This window comes from Strongylocentrotus purpuratus, unplaced genomic scaffold (assembly GCF_000002235.5).
Source record: "Strongylocentrotus purpuratus isolate Spur 01 unplaced genomic scaffold, Spur_5.0 spur5_scaffold_7, whole genome shotgun sequence".
Taxonomy (NCBI): domain Eukaryota; kingdom Metazoa; phylum Echinodermata; class Echinoidea; order Camarodonta; family Strongylocentrotidae; genus Strongylocentrotus; species Strongylocentrotus purpuratus.
Window position 1 is genome coordinate 11627944 of NW_022145613.1, and position 16097 is coordinate 11644040.

The 16097-nt window shown below is 34.1% G+C and overlaps 1 protein-coding gene across 2 annotated transcripts; it reads left to right on the forward strand.

Moving 5' to 3' along the window:
- Positions 1-270: 270 nt before the first annotated feature.
- Positions 271-9742, forward strand: LOC586661 (ribose-phosphate pyrophosphokinase 4). 2 transcript variants are annotated; one of them, XM_030974996.1, is made up of 8 exons: positions 271-493; positions 1842-1974; positions 5147-5219; positions 6251-6344; positions 7463-7581; positions 8104-8294; positions 8933-9009; positions 9505-9742. In XM_030974996.1, exons 1-8 carry the CDS (start codon positions 338-340, stop codon positions 9730-9732), a joined length of 1071 nt encoding a protein of 356 aa, XP_030830856.1. In that variant the 5' UTR covers positions 271-337; the 3' UTR covers positions 9733-9742. The 2 variants fall into 2 exon arrangements, with proteins under 2 accessions (XP_030830856.1, XP_030830857.1); XM_030974997.1 differs by lacking the exons at positions 271-493; positions 5147-5219 and having other exon boundaries at positions 1866-1974.
- The last annotated feature ends 6355 nt before the right edge of the window (positions 9743-16097 follow it).

Consider the following 16097-nt stretch of genomic DNA (forward strand, 5'->3'; position numbering starts at 1 on the left):
GTTAGGGTGTGAATTCGGGAAAACAACCACGCAAAATTCTCATTTAGGGGTGTATTTTGATTTCAGAAGAAATCATCGTTTAGGGGGTGTCTGAAAAACATGTGGTCACGTATGCTTACAGTATTGCTACATGACTGAGACCCCCCCCCCCCCCCCCGGGCTCGAAAGCTGTCAAATTTTAAGAGCGTGACGCCGAACGCGATAGTCGGATTTGCCCATAGAAATAATTGCCACGCCCTTTTTTGGAGTAGAGTGCAGTACGGGCAACTACGAATACAGTCGATTATTTCAGCAATCTAATTAACTTTTCATCATTTGGCCTACTGCTGAAAGTGAAATGGCATCTTCTAGCTCTAATGTGAGGTCAGCTTTATTGTTTTGCCACCCATCTATGGAAGGATTGGCTGAACATATTGCAAAGAAATGCTGTGCAGCAAATTCTGAGACGTTTATCCCGCTTGTAACTCCTGTTTCACCCTTTTCATTTGCCGAGGTTCGTGCCTATCCTTTACCAGTAGTCCCACCTGTCAGTAATTGCGTTACCTAAATTTCTTCTGTATTAAAATATCGATAGTTTTTGTTTACGTCCATAAAAGCATGAACTGTTTATATTTTCCATGTGCGTGTTATTAGCGAAGTGTTTGATGCGACTTATTATGTGTTGATAAAGAGAGATGATTAAGATTCTGGTGAATTGATTATCAACATTTTTTTTTAAGAAAGTGATGATGAGCATAATGAGATGGAATGATGATGATAATGATGATTACTGATGGTGATTGTGATGAGACCACTCCAGCAAAGCATAGAGAGTCAATGCTAAAGCGTATTGACCTCTAGCACTGCATACATGCTGTGAGGCAGGGACTTAAAAGTCTATACACATATATACACACCACACAATATCGCATAGACTGTACACAATCATGTCGATGCAGCTGTAAGCAAAGTTTAACACTTAGACTTACAGTGTACAATTTGAATTTTTAAATTATTCTTTTTAACATCAGTAAGTTGAAAAAAATGTATTTTACTGCTATTTAGGTGTCATCAATTGTCACTAAAGTACCAATTTTGAGTGAAATCAGTTGAGTTTTGTACAGTGGTGTTTGAAATGTTGAGAATCAAAAGCACAGCTTTTACTACACAGCCAGGATAGTGATGCTCCTATGTGTGGATGAGACTAGTATCTTATTTATGGCGATGTTGATGATGATAATAGTATTGATGGTTATCTGTTAATTGTGATAGATATGAGGATGATGGTGTATGAATTTGTTGATGATGTTGAAATTGTTGATGATGGATAATTGATAATGAAGACGGTCAATTCACAAAATAAGTACCAAACTTGAACAATTTCTCCAGAGAACCCTTCACATTTTTTGTGTGCACCCGTCAAATCCCCCAATTTCTGCCTTGAATCCTACAAGCCACAAATTCATGATCTGTGTGCTATCTTTAATCGGGTGACTCTGGGTATTGGTGCTAATGCATTATTTTGTTTACAAATTATGTTTACAAATTTCCTTATTTCATTCTGTTTTAAATTCTCCCCTCTAAATTAGGTCTTTCTCTATACTGCTACAGTTTTTTCATCTACAATACTTATTTTTTCCAGGAACCTATAATATGCAAGCACTGCTTTTTAATAGGTTCCTCACATGCTACTTAATCTATTATATGAATTGAGAATCATTGAGACGTGCTAATTTATACTACATGTATTGTATTTAAAAAAATTAAAAAATATTACTCTATTTTATTTTATTTTGTAAAATGCGGAACAATATAAACTTGAACTTGAACTTAAACTTTAACTTCTGATACTATATCTGCAGTCTGCAGCTGAACAAAGACGTGTGAAGAAGTTCCAGCAGGTTCAGTTTGTCAAGACGATTCAGTGGGACAAGTTTAAAGATGGATGGCCAAATCTTTTCATCGACAAAGTGAGAGAATGTGCGGGAAGGGACGGTGAGAAATTCTCTTTGTTTCCTTTTCATTTTCATTTATCTTGTTCACTAAGAGCTATCAATTCATATTTTATGCTGAATTTTTGTAGCCATGCTAGTTTTGTTTTTTTATAATTAAAAAAAAAAAAAAAAAAAATTAAATTAAAAAAAAAAAAATCACATGTAAAGGGTAATAGCCCTCCAAAAGGGGTATGTCTTATGAAAGGGCAAAAAACACAATAAAAAGGGTTACTATACTAGATATATCCTGATGTTGACAAACATATCAATTATTATATACCTCACTTAAGAAATCCAGCCATCTGATTGGTCGAATTGCATTCATAAACTTCAACTGTTCCTGTAAAATTCCCGGTAACCATGCTTAAAACATTTCAATATTTTTAATAACCATGGTTTTAAAAAAATAGGTCAGTCTCCATGGTTACCCCATAGGTTTACATGTTAAAAAATGGTTTGAGCGATGGAGGATACCATACGTGTGCGAAAAATTGGTCGGCAATTTCAATACAATTGAATCTCGATCGATCTTACCGACAATTTTATCTTGCATTGTTGACATGAAGACGAAAATAAACTCTCAAAAACAAAAAAACAACATCTGCCGATAGATCTTGATCTAAGTTCGTGCCAATATGCATTGCAAAAGTAAAAGAAGGGTCCGTTTCATGGAGCTTTTGCGAAGCATCCCTCACGCGGAGCCGTTTTCAATCCATTTTAATGTATACATGTATATTGGAGAAAACTGCAAAGCATGTTAACGGCGCGCGATAGCCGAGTGGTCTAAGCGTTGGTTTTCGATACACCTCTTGTTGTACGCAAGAGTTCGAATCCCGTCTTCGACAAAAATGTAAATTATTTTTTATTTTTTATTTTTTAGTCTATTTTTTTTTGGCATATAAAAGTATTAATGACTGCTTTAATATTCGAGAAATAGTTGTTTTCATACGCTCTCGGGAAGGTTACAATTGGGCTATTCCCCTCGGCAAGCCTCGGGGAATAGCACAATTCTAACCTTCCCTTGAGCGTAATAAAACAACTATTTCTCTCAAAGCAGTCATTAATACTATAATATTAGACCTGTTTTTACAAAAATAGGATTCTTTTGTGAATGTTTACTATAAAACTAGTATTAGCCCCCAAAAGGGTGATGTTCAGAGTACATTTTGTATTTGTAGTATGCAACAGGGTGTCACATTCTGTAGACAATGTTCTTGAAAGAATGGCGTTGCGAAATAGGGGGCATCTCCAACTTGAGCGGCTAATAATCATACATTGTTGTTTTGAATTTGAAGTAACACGTCAGGATCAAGTCAATTTGTCTGTTTGGAACCAGAAGGGCGTTGGTTCTGTGTAATATATGATATGAGTTGAGCCTTTCTTGCTCTAAACAGACGATATGTTGTGAAGTGATTTGGTTGTTCTTAAAGGTAATACAAAGTTTTAGTAAGGGGTCATGAATTTGGTTCAAATGAACATATTGGAAGCATATACGATCCTACAATATTCAGTGATCGTTGTCCCTGTCGAAATTGACTCTAAAGTTATGAAATTGTAAATAATAAACACTTTATGTTGAATAGCTCCCTCTCAAGGTCAAGATATTAATTAAGCTATAAAACAATGTTTATTGACTAAAATCGACCGATTAGCTATTCTCGTTCGGAAATTATATACCACAACTACATACTCTGAAATTTTCATGGTCGCAGCTACCATTGTACAGCCGTAGGAGCTATTTGAAATTTATCACAATTTACCAGGAGCACTGGTAAATCTTTATATTCAATTTTTCTCGAAAGCAGAAGTGTTTTAGAGGCTAAAATTTCTGGTGTTTTTAATACATCCATAGGGGCATCTAAATATATCAAAATTGTAAAGAATCACTATCAGCTCATTTTTCAAAATTTCCCAAAACTTTATAATACCTTTAAGTTTGTTAAAAAATCAATTTCTCTGTCATGGTCTAGGGGTGGGGGGGGGGGGGGGGGGGACGACAAACACAGGTATTATCTGATGTGAGCCAAAAGAAATCAACTGTATGTACAAGTTTTTATGATTTTACACCCTCCTTACACTCATTAGATGATTATTGACATTTTATCTCATCTGTGTTTTAAGAATCTATTACACATCTCCTACAAAGTCTTTAAAGATACTAAGTCCCTTTTGCAGCAACATCAAATTCTGTAGAACTTTGCAGGAATTATGAATATGTCATGTACATGTCCTATCTGGAAAATTTAAACATTAGCAGTGTCCTAGTATTCAAATTATGCGACGAAACCTGTTTACCTTCTAGACTTCACTCTCAGACACTATTGAGTGACTGGCTGACTTTTTTTCTTTCTTTGGTAATAATATACTTAAAATGAGCTGCAACAGGTACATGAGCATTTGTCTACATCAATAACCCACTATCGTACCTGTAATAGCCAAAATCAACCTGATTAAATCTTTGTGAAGCACAATAAATACGACCGTTTGGTAAAAGGGTCTGAAAATCAGACTATTACTTAGGTGATTGCAATCACTTAAGTCAATTTTACAACTAAAGGTCGTTATTTTCCCACTAAAAGCCATTTTCAAGCCCTTTCGTTTTGAGGGAAGTTCTAAATTAGTATTGTCTTTCAAATGCTGTTGGAATTTTAACTTTTTCATTTTTGGCCTGTAAAGTGCAAATGGGACATAGTACCTTAAAGTGTTTATATTCATAATTTTCAGAAACATTGTATTTATTTTATTTTTGTTTTATTTATTATATTCATCCGGTGGCATGTATTTATTCTAATTATCATGTCAATTCTGACATGGGTGTTTTCTGCTTTTTGTTGGTGGTGTTGGGGGGGGGGGGGGGGTGTTCCCCCAGATATCACAAAACAAAAGAATTATTCCTTATACTTTTTATTCCACATAATTATACAGCTACCTGCATGACACCTCTCTGATAAATCAATCAGTTTTAGAGATTTGTTAAATGAAATTTATAAATAAGCAAAACCCAAGAGAAAATTCAAAACTTTCAGTGATGCATCTTGTGACTCTGTCTTGTGACTTTTAATGTTCATTACTTCTTTTATTATTCCAAATCATCAGTATTATTAGTTTTCTTCATTATGACTTGTGTATTTTTGAAGTGATCAATGTCATCATACTTTTTTGTCACCATACAGTCATATTTCTGGGAAGTTTCCATTCTCCAGAGGTGGTCTTTGAGCAACTCTCAATAATTTACCATATGCCAAGGTATATTTAATTCTACTTTTGCATTTGTCTTGACCCCTGAACGCACTTTCCATCTATGCATTCAAGTACATGTATGCAATCAGCAATTTTTTTTATAAATAGAACCAAATTAAAAGTGCCTCAATTGATATGAATCATTTCATTCACCTGTTACAAAAAAAATAATAATTGTATTTCAAATTTTCAATAGTCAGAATGCAAATCGCATGTATTACTTGTTGCTAGGTGGGGCAAGCCAACTAATGTATGCTACTTGCGATTTGACTATTGAGATACAGTTATTAGGCCTAAACAAAAGATGTTGTATTGCCCTTTGTGAGACTGACCCAACAATTTTGAAATCTTGGGTCGGCTTTTTAAAAAAGTTTTTTTTTTAACCGTTTTTTTAGAAAAAGAAAAAATGTACTAAAGGATTCAAAACTGAGAAATATCAGCCCAAAGAGGGAATTAAAATTTGTTTAAAAAGATTTCCGACCTAAAGGGCAATACAACATCTTCTTTTTTTAGGCCTTATTGAAAGGAGGAGAAATAAATAATTCGTACAGAGGCACTTCATAAAGACAATCGCCTATTTGTCAAGTTTTCCTTAAAGTTTACATTCCCTCTTTCTCTTGCCTGGTATTTCATACATGTACATTTTTGTTGTTTGTTTTGGTTTTGTTATTTTTCTATCATGATTATCATCATAATCATCATTGTTTACATTATCAACACAATCCCCATCAAACTCATCAGCATCATCATTCTCATTGGTGTCATTCTTTCTAAAGAAAGTCAGCTCACTATGTACTGACTTTTAAATAGACCTAGAAAAGATTAAAGCAAGAAATATCTACAAAATTCAGTTAAATCCTACCTAACAGGTTGGGTATATCATTTTGAATCAAGGAGCAATCTGTAAAAATCCAAGTTTACTTTCCCTAAAAAGAGTGGTTATTCTAAAGAATATTATAAACATCTGAGATATTTTTCAATTTTTGGCATTTTACTTGGATTCTCAGGATTCATTCATGGCTCTCTATTTCTTTTAGGTATCTAGCGAGATCATTCAAGTTTATCCTACCTTACTTTCCTACTGGTACTATGGAAAGGATAGATACAGAAGGCCAAGTAGCTACAGCAAAGGTAACCATTTCTTTCTCCTCTCGTTAAGCCTCGTTTACATATATGAGATCACTATTCTATGCGGATCTCAAATTGGCAATACGGTCACGATGTAATCATGGACAATTTTCCCATTTGTTGTGTACAACTGTCTTCTCCAAAGTGCCTCCTCCCTTGGGGCACTACTCAAAATGTATAATACTGTAAGTCCTCTATAACATAACAAAAAGCTCCTAAGCAATATTTTGAAAAATGTACAATGTAGTCATTTTGTGTTTTGGAACAATTGAGAAAGGTGTCCAACACTACAACGCAGTTACATTACTTATTCCGCCAAGTTGAATCTCATAAGTGTACCGATTACATTTCATCTTTTTTGTCTGTTTTCATTCAAACTTTCTTTGGCATCAGCCAAGAGACAGTAGTTTGTGGTAAATTGGAAATTCTTCTCCCATATCATGATAGCAGAAACTCTAGAAAGTGTTTCTTGAAACTACCTATATTATCTTGTGGAAACCATGCAATACAGCAGTCTACCAAATGTATTTAAAAAAGGTTGATGGTATTAAAGGAAACCACAACTTAACTTCGTAGTTTATATAAAATTGACCTAATCATGGCACCGCTATGTAAACAAATATAATAAAGAACAGAAGTTAAATCAGCAACTTAGTTTACAACATGGCATCCAAATTTTTAGTAATATTCAAGTCATTTCAGTAGGTAGTACATGTACATGATCATTTTGGTAATCTATAATGTTATCCAGTATGGTGGAATTATTTTGTTTGTTTGATTGATTTTATTTCTGCGTTCAAAAATATACAAATTCAAAGTCAAAGTACAAAATTTCGAACAATAACAAATACAATGAATACAATGTTTACAAAAGTAATTAAATGAAAAATCATGTACAATTATATCATTCGATAAACATGTACGAAGCATACAATAACATAAGAAATATGAAATATTTTCAATAAATTAGAGAGGTAATTCGTAACGCAGGAGACCACCATCGTGAGCGGTTAGGCTGGAGATGGATGGCGGCCTTATAAACATAAATGAGCTCAAATTTTGAAAAAATATTTTCTTCTAATAGTTTTTTGCTTTTTAATTGGGTGTTTTACCATGTACAGGTTCTGGCAATGCTGCTTTCTGCTATCCCTTCAACAGCTCGGGGACCGGCTCAGATTGTCATGTTTGACATCCATGCTCTGCCAGAGAGATTCTACTTCTCTGATCAGGTCATTCCAAGGTGATCCCTTACACTGTTCATTAGCCCGGGGGTGGTATTCTGAAAACAATGCTATTTTTTATGTTAGTAAAAACAAAACAAAACAATTTAATGTCTGTGCGAAGCTGTTGGCACAAGGTTGAAAGAGACATGATAAGTATTAAGTTCACTAATTTCAGTTTGTTATGAAAATTAGCACTGTTTTCCTTAACATGACAGATAACATTGTTTTCAGAATACTGCCCTAGTACTTGTATTAGTGCCAAAGGAGGCCTACATTTTATGAATACTGTACATGTAGATGTGAGCATTAAATTATTCATTTCAAAACTTTACTCTGAGACTAACCGATTCTATTTCGGGGAAAAAGGCATTGCAATTCTTGGTTCAAACATTCCCTTGCTGGTCATGGGCTGCCACATTATTGAGAATGTTGTACACTGTAGGTTTGATAGAGCAAAGAAAGTGAAATGCAGCAATTCCCTGTTTGTCCCATTCTAAAGCTTCTAAAGAGTTAACATGAATATTTTCAATCCTTACTAGACTGGAATCGGCCATTCCCTTGCTGGTGAAGGAGATCTTTAACATGCCTGACGATGTTCAGGCAAACCTCAGCGTTGCATACCCAGATGAAGGTGCCTTTAAGAGATTCAATCATATGTTTGAAGGCTTCCCGAGCATCCTCTGTACCAAGATACGAGATGGAGATCAGAGGATTGTCTCCATCAAGGAGGGTCAGTATCCTCTCTTCCGTTTTCTTCTCCTTCTTCTCCTTCTTCTCCTTCTTCTCCTTCTTCTCCTTCTTCTCCTTCTCCTTCTTCTCCTTCTTCTCCTTCTCCTTCTTCTCCCTCTCCCTCTTCCTCTTCCTCTCCCTCTTCCTCTTCCTCTCCCTCTTTTTCTTCCTCTTCCTCTTCCTCTTCGTCTTCCTCTTCTTCCTCGTCATCATCATCATCATCATCATCATCATCATCCTCCTCCTCTTCTTCTTCTCATTCTTCTTCATTTTCAGTTGCATTTTCTTCGGTTTCTTTGTCTTTTTCTTTTCATTTCCTTCTTCATTTCATTTTTCATCGTCTTTTCTTTATCTTCTTGTCCTTCCTAGTCTTTAAAAAAAAAATCTTCTTCTTTTCTTTTAAGTCACATCTTCTGGCTTCTTGTTTTCCATTTTTCTTGTTTTTTCTCCTCTGCTTCTACTTCATTCATTTTTAAAATCATCATCATTATCATCATTTATTTCTTTTTCACATTTTTCTTCTACGCCATTTTCTTCTTTCTTTTAATTTTCTCTTCTTCTTTTACTACCAGGCAACTTATTCATACAATCCTTCCATGTACTAAAAATGCTCAAATTTCCTTTGTTTATTAAATCCAGGTGAAACGTTCGGTCGTCATGTCATCATCATAGATGATCTGATACAGACTGGTGGTACACTGATAAACTGTGCCAAGGTAAGAATTAGTCCTTCAAAACGTTAAATAGATAACAATTTGAGAGGATGATAGAAGGAAAAAAGTGATTTCATCCTTATGGAACCATTGATACACGATGATGGATAAGTCAATACATGAAGATGAAAACAATCTGTCTCTCAATCTTCAAATATAATTATTATCTTTTTTTTACTGTTTTTTTTTTGGTTTTTTTTTGCATGGATAATTCAAGAAATGTTGCTATGGACTTGGGCCCATTTTGATATCATTTAATTTTGTTGTCAGATAGGAACTAGTTGGGAGGGGGAGGGGGGGGGGGGGGGAGGGGGAGGCGCATATGCTCCTCATAAAATTCAGTTTCTATAGACACAGGTGGTATTTCTATGCAGGTGGTTGCTAAAGCAGATTTGACTGTTTTAGTAGTTTTAAACTGTTATTATAATTTGTTATTGATAAAAAATTTTATCAAACAGGGACCCAATTATTCTTTCTGCTTTCTGATTTGACTTCCAGGTTTTACAGAAGCATAGAGCTCTCTCTGTGAACGCCTTTGTGACCCATGCGGTCTTTCCTGAGCATTCCTGGAAGAGGTTCACAGAGGGCGACGTCAAATTGGACACGTTCTGGATCACGGACTCTATCCCTCATGCCAAGCATATCGCCCAGCATCCTCCGTTCAAGCTCCTCTCGTTGGGGGATGCCATCTCAGAGACACTGCTCAGCTATGACCTCAAGGAGTGAATCATCTAATAATAATAATAATAATAATCTTTTAAAATCCACTCCAAATTTTATTAAGGTAAACCGAAAATGGAAATTCTTTTTGCCAAATTGATCGTGAGCCCGGCAGCCACTGAGCAGCGCTAGATAGACGTTGCTCTATCCCTTATTGTTGAACGCCAAACAAGGTAGCAGCAACTCCCGTCTTTTAACGTCTTTTGGTATGACGCGGCCGGGGTTCGAACCCACGACCTCCCGGTTGTGAGGCGGACGCTATACTGACTGAGCCAACACACCGGTATCTAAGGATGATTTAACCCGTTTTTAATAATATTATTTAAAATTATTTATTGAAACAACTCTCATACATAATAATAATTACATGTTCTTATAGACAGAATTTATAGTAAAATCTGGTGTTATAGTTAACTCATCAGCAAAAATCACTTATCTTGTTAAGTATTTTTGTTTAAAACCTGGTTTTACTGATTCCACTGATGTATGAAGCACCAAGTGTCAACCTCTCTATTTTGTATAAATCAGCTTAATTCCGTCTGTGACATAAGGAATAATCAAAATCAAAGTGTACCAATCGTCTGAAGAAACTTGTGTACAGCTAGAATGTATAAAATCAACCTCAAAAAATTTAAAGAGAACGTTGAGTTCTGGGAAGAGGTGAAAAATAATTTGTGAGCGTTTCATTGTTATTTTGCAAGTGTGGAAGAACATCAGCTTAAAAATGTTCCCTGAAAAGCATGGCTCTTCAAATGCCTTAATATTCTACATATAGCATGATACATCATAAAATTGGGATGGATTTTTATGCCCATATACATTTTTCTGTATACAGTGCTGGTAACTTTATCAAGACTGGGCCAAATTTCTTATCATTTTGATGATTCCAGAACGTTACAATACACACCAATAGTTATATGCTTGATGATCAACCTTTTCTGATCGATTCCACAATGTTTCTTTCACAATGCACTGGCATGCCCAGAACTCAACTTTATCTTTAACCTGTCATAAAATGAAAACGATGAATCAATTTCATAATGACAAATTGTGTGATTGTTTAGTTACAGAATTATAGTTACTGTAAAATAATATCTGGTAATGGAGACAGGGATGCCAGTTTTCAGTCCCTGGCTAATTATTTTCAGGCCATAGTTTAGGCTTTTTTTGTATACAAAATAGCTAATTCTAGGTGATTTTCAGGCCCTCTGATCAATTCTAACTGGCATCCCTGTGGAGAGGTTGACGCTTAAAATTCCATAAATAGTGGACTAAGACTACCCAATAGTACTTCAAGTTGGTAAACTTTTGTCAATACTGGCTTAATTACATGCAGGCCTATTATTATTCAGTGCAATATTTCAAATGAAGGATTTATCAAAGTTTTGCAATATTCATTATTTGTTCTAGAATGGTGGGAATGAGATATTTATATATTAGATTTATCAAAATATAAAAGCTGATAAAGGTCAGTCAATAACCGCGGATCATGGAGCTACATCATGTATTATTGTAGAAGATTGATGAAACAAAACAGAGAGGGCAGATGATCATACAGGATTATTTGATATTCAGGGGCCAGTTTCACAAAACCGTCATAAATCTAAGTTCTTGGACATTCAATAGAAGCATGTGTTTCATAATACACATGTGTGTCAATAGGATGATCATGAACATAGACTAACGACAGTTTGGAGAAACTGGCCCCCTACGTTATAAAATCAATAAAATACTGCAATATAGCATGTATTTCAAGAAAACACCATGTTCATTCCCCCTTGCCATGGCTTATAACTGAATAGAAATCTTTATCTAAAATATTAATGAAATAATTTGTTGTTGAAAATATGATTGAAAGTGTTATATTATGCATTGCATATTGATTATAAAGGTTATTGGTTGGAATTTCATTTCAAAATCATCTCTAATTTCAAGGAGGACGTATCATGCATAAGAATAATTTCTTGCAATTACACATTTGCAAATATAATAAAATCTTTTGTTACATCATCTATACTGAGAGCCAGAAGGGTTTTAGCTCTGTGTGGGAGTATACGAGTTAACACCTCTCTGGTTCTCACCAGAAGACTTTTAATGTCTTTTCAATTTTAAGAACATTGATTGATGATCAGTGAATGCTTGACTATGAACAGTTTGTTTAAATATTTTCACTGTTCAGGGTCCTGTTTCACAAAACTTGTCATCAGTGACAATTGACAGTTTTTGTTATAAGCTACTGAAATCCTTGCTTCTGATTGGTTATCAGCAGATTTGTCATTGAAAAAAGGCTTTGTGAAACGGGTCCCAGAGCCAAAAGGGCATTAATTCTGTAACATATATATATATATGGTATATATAGAGTGGAAAACCCTGATGGTCCATCATGGTATATAATAGTAGAAGGGTTACTGCCCTACTGGCTCCAAACAGAAGATTTATGTGTAAATGAAATTTACTAATGTAACCTTCTTCAACTTTAGGTACTCTATAATATCATGTGCTGAGAACCAGAGAGGCGTTAACTCCATTTAAACAGACAATCTAATGTAACCAATACAGGACATACATTTTTGTATGCAGATGTTTCTGCATTTATTGATAAATCAAATACAAAACATTCAGAGTAACAATGATAGTATATAATATAATTTATTTACATAAAGATTGACATCTGAAATACACACAAATAAAAATGCAATCAAAACATCCAAATAACAATAATAGTATATAAATATAATTTATTTGCATAAAGAGTGACAACTGAAATACATGAAAATGCATAAATATATAATTGAAAACTTGAAAGTATGGAGGTAAGTTAAAGAATCAAGATCTGGATATATCCTGATTTTATCATGGTATACTCTATGAAACTATTGTAAATTATCTGTGCTCATTGACTTTTCAAATGTGTGGTGCATCAGTTGTGTGTAGATATTTTACTGTTGATACACAATTATGTAATAAATAATCATGTAATTAGCGTGTAATAATCATGTTATTAGTGTGTCTTTCGGATGGTGATGTTAAAGGTCGGTCCCCAGATGTAAATATTCATATCTGATTGATACATGTCTGTAAAAACCCAATTACATACACATCATTACACACACACACTTCTATATGAACACTATGTGGTAAAGGTTTACTTTTGATTTATTATATTTATTTTTATTTATACAGTAAAATCTGTGTCTGAACATTAAATGTGGTTTTACAAGTATAAACATTTTACTTGATGCATGATATAAATGCAGAGCATACTTAGGGTAGCTTAGCGAAATGTAAGGGCTCGAAAATGACACATCCAGAATGCAAAATGCATTATTGTGGAAAACTATTATTTTATCACACAGAGGTAAAACTGCATCGTTAGGATCTGGAACTTGTAAATACATATACAGTGTAGTACATGTATCTTGATTAGGCTTAATATTAGGTATAGTAATAATTTACCTTTTAGTTTACACATAACCATTTATGTGTATGTACATTTACACTTTGATGTATAACTGATCAGTGTATACTTGAAATGGTAACATAGATGCAGTTTATGATCATATTGCAATCAATGTATATATAGTTCCGTTTCCAATGTAACAATCATTTTCAGAATGTTCTTATGTTTGTGACGTTGTACATTTGCTATTATTGTACTGTGTATTTCTTCTTGTATTATGTATTATGTACAATAACTGTTAAACCAGTGAAAAAAAAGAATTTCTGGGAAGGGACAATAAATGGCAATTCAATTCAATTCAATATCATGAAAATTCATGTTAAACAACTGTATGGTATAATCATGATATATCTTTTACTTTTCATACAATCATCTTTATGTTTGAAATTATTGCTTGTGATATGAAACTGCTATGTGCAAGTATTATTAGTATATGATATTGTGTAATAACATGGCATTAGTGTAGAACACACCTGGTAAAATCATGTCAATTCTAGTGGAAATATATTCATCATTCATGCACCTAGTTTTATGAAGAATCAATGTATAATACAAGTGTTGACATTTTGATTGATTTTATGCTGAGTACCTTGATATTTAATCAATTAATTAGATATATTCTTGCAATCTTTTCTACCTTTTTTTAAAAGAAATCTTTCATGATACTGAGGATTATTGTTTCTTGTAATTAGTTCATGTACTAAATTAGAGAATGCTTACTTTGTATGCCTGGTTAAGGTTGTTGTGCAAGGTAGATTTTTAGAATTAGTTGAAATATGTACATCTACTAGTGTGTGACATGTAGAATAAATTCTAGAAGAAAAAACTCTTTAAGCATTGAATAAGCCTATCGTCACAAAGAAAGCCATTTTTTGAAAACATAATAGGGCATTTTTGTAAAGTAACCACATTTTACTGCATTTGTCTTAGTGAAGTGCCTCAAAAACGAATTACATGTATTCTATTCACTTGTTATGAATTAACAACAGACATCATGGCTTGCCCTAGTTAACAACATGTACTATTGAATACAATTTATTAAATTGGATAAATTACAAAAATGGCCCATTGGTTCCATGAGATAGAAATTGTACTTAATCATGAATGAGAAAAACTAGCTATACTTTAACACAGCCTGATGACAATCACAATAAATTTGGTAAACTTTAAACTGTGTGATAAAATTGAATGCATGAATCTTTGTTAATTGCCATGTCACAATTATTTCATTCGCCTGTTACAAATAATTGTATTTAAATAGCTAGAATATGATTTGCATACAGTAATAGTTGCTAGGTTACATAACATGTAATGTATGCAATTTGCATTCTGACTATTGAAATACAATTATTTGTAACAGTTTAATGCAATTTGTATAATTTTTGTATAGTGGTATTTAAAATGACAAGCATTTATTTCAAGGGAGATCCATTTCATGATATGGTTTCCCTCCAAATGGGAATAAAAAGAATTTTTGACCCTTAAAAAAACTTGGGCTTAATTTTCCCGTTAAATCAGTTACCTAAAGCATTAATTTGTATATAATTTTATACCTGTTCTTAGAGTCAAAGAATTCTGTAGCAACCGGAATAACAATCCATGTGGCTTGCGGGTTTCTCTTTGCTGCTTCTTTCGCTGCTTCTTTCGCTCTGGTTCCTAATGTTATGAACCAGAGCACTATAACACTTAGTTCCCAAAGGACATCTATTTATTCAGATGGTCATATCTCAGCCAATACTTAATATATTCAATCGGTTTTCGACATTCGGACATTATTTTTGATGCTCTTTCGGAAAATGAAGACAAAATTGAGAAATTCTAAAAATAGATTTTTGATGACGTCACCCTTCACTACTCTAGAGGCCCTTGACTTGATTCCTCGAAAGTCTCTGCGATCGTGTTAAACCAAGTACCATATTCTCAACATAACCGTAAGGTCATTCATTGGAGATGGTGGGAGGGCAGGGGAAGTGGCAAGGAGGGCCGGGAGAGCTAGGGGCAGCGGGTATAGGGATGAACAAATTTAGAGTCCGCTGTTACATTGACATTTATAATTGTTTCTGTGAATGGATTTTCAGATTTTCCCCAAACTATACCGTTCAGGCACTTCGTGGTCATTATCATATCCTATTCATGAAAAGGTATGTTCACACTTCGCTTCACCGCCATCTGATAAGTATACGGCGTACAATCATGATTGTTAAACGGGAAGTCAGCTGGCCCCAAATCGATGGAGCGCAATTCGCAGCGGTGATGCTTGCGAGCAGACGACCTCTATCTGAAAGATCTCGTTTTTAAAAGTAATACAAAGTTTTGGGAAATTTTGAAAATTGGGTGGAAAGTGAATCTTTACAATTTTATATATTTGGATGCCCCTGTTGATTTATTATAAGCACTAAAAAAATTAGCCCCCAAAACACTTCTGTTTTCGAGAAAAATTGAATATAAAAATTTACCGGTGCTCCCGGTAAATTTTGATAAATTTCAGATAGCTGAATGGTAGCTGCGACCATGAAAATCTCAGAATATGTTGTTGTGATATACAATTTCCAAACGAGAATAGCTAATCTGTCGATTTTAGTCAAGAAACATCGTTTCATTGCTAAATTAATATCTTGACCTTGAGAGGGAGCTATACAACATAAAGAGTTTATTATTTATATTATTTCATAACTTTAGACTCGATTTCAACCGCGACAACGATCAATGGATATCGTAGGAACGCATATGCTTCCAATATGTTCATTTGAACCAAATTCATGACCCCATACCAAAACTTTGTAATACCTTTAAGTGTTTCTTCCATTTTTCGAGGACTACATAAAATGTCTCAAGATTCGGAATGTATAAATTGTCGATTTATATCGTCAAATATGAGGTTTCCCTGCTTTGGTACATTCTTTGACTAGGT

Excerpts from the sequence above, each read along its gene's own strand:
- LOC586661 (XM_030974996.1), top strand. The coding sequence starts at position 338 with ATGGCATCTTCTAGCTCTAATGTGAGGTCAGCTTTATTGTTTTGCCAC. Across the intron at positions 7,582-8,103 it reads TCTGATCAGGTCATTCCAAG|ACTGGAATCGGCCATTCCCT; the intron begins GTGATCCCTTAC and ends AATCCTTACTAG. Across the intron at positions 8,295-8,932 it reads GATTGTCTCCATCAAGGAGG|GTGAAACGTTCGGTCGTCAT; the intron begins GTCAGTATCCTC and ends TATTAAATCCAG.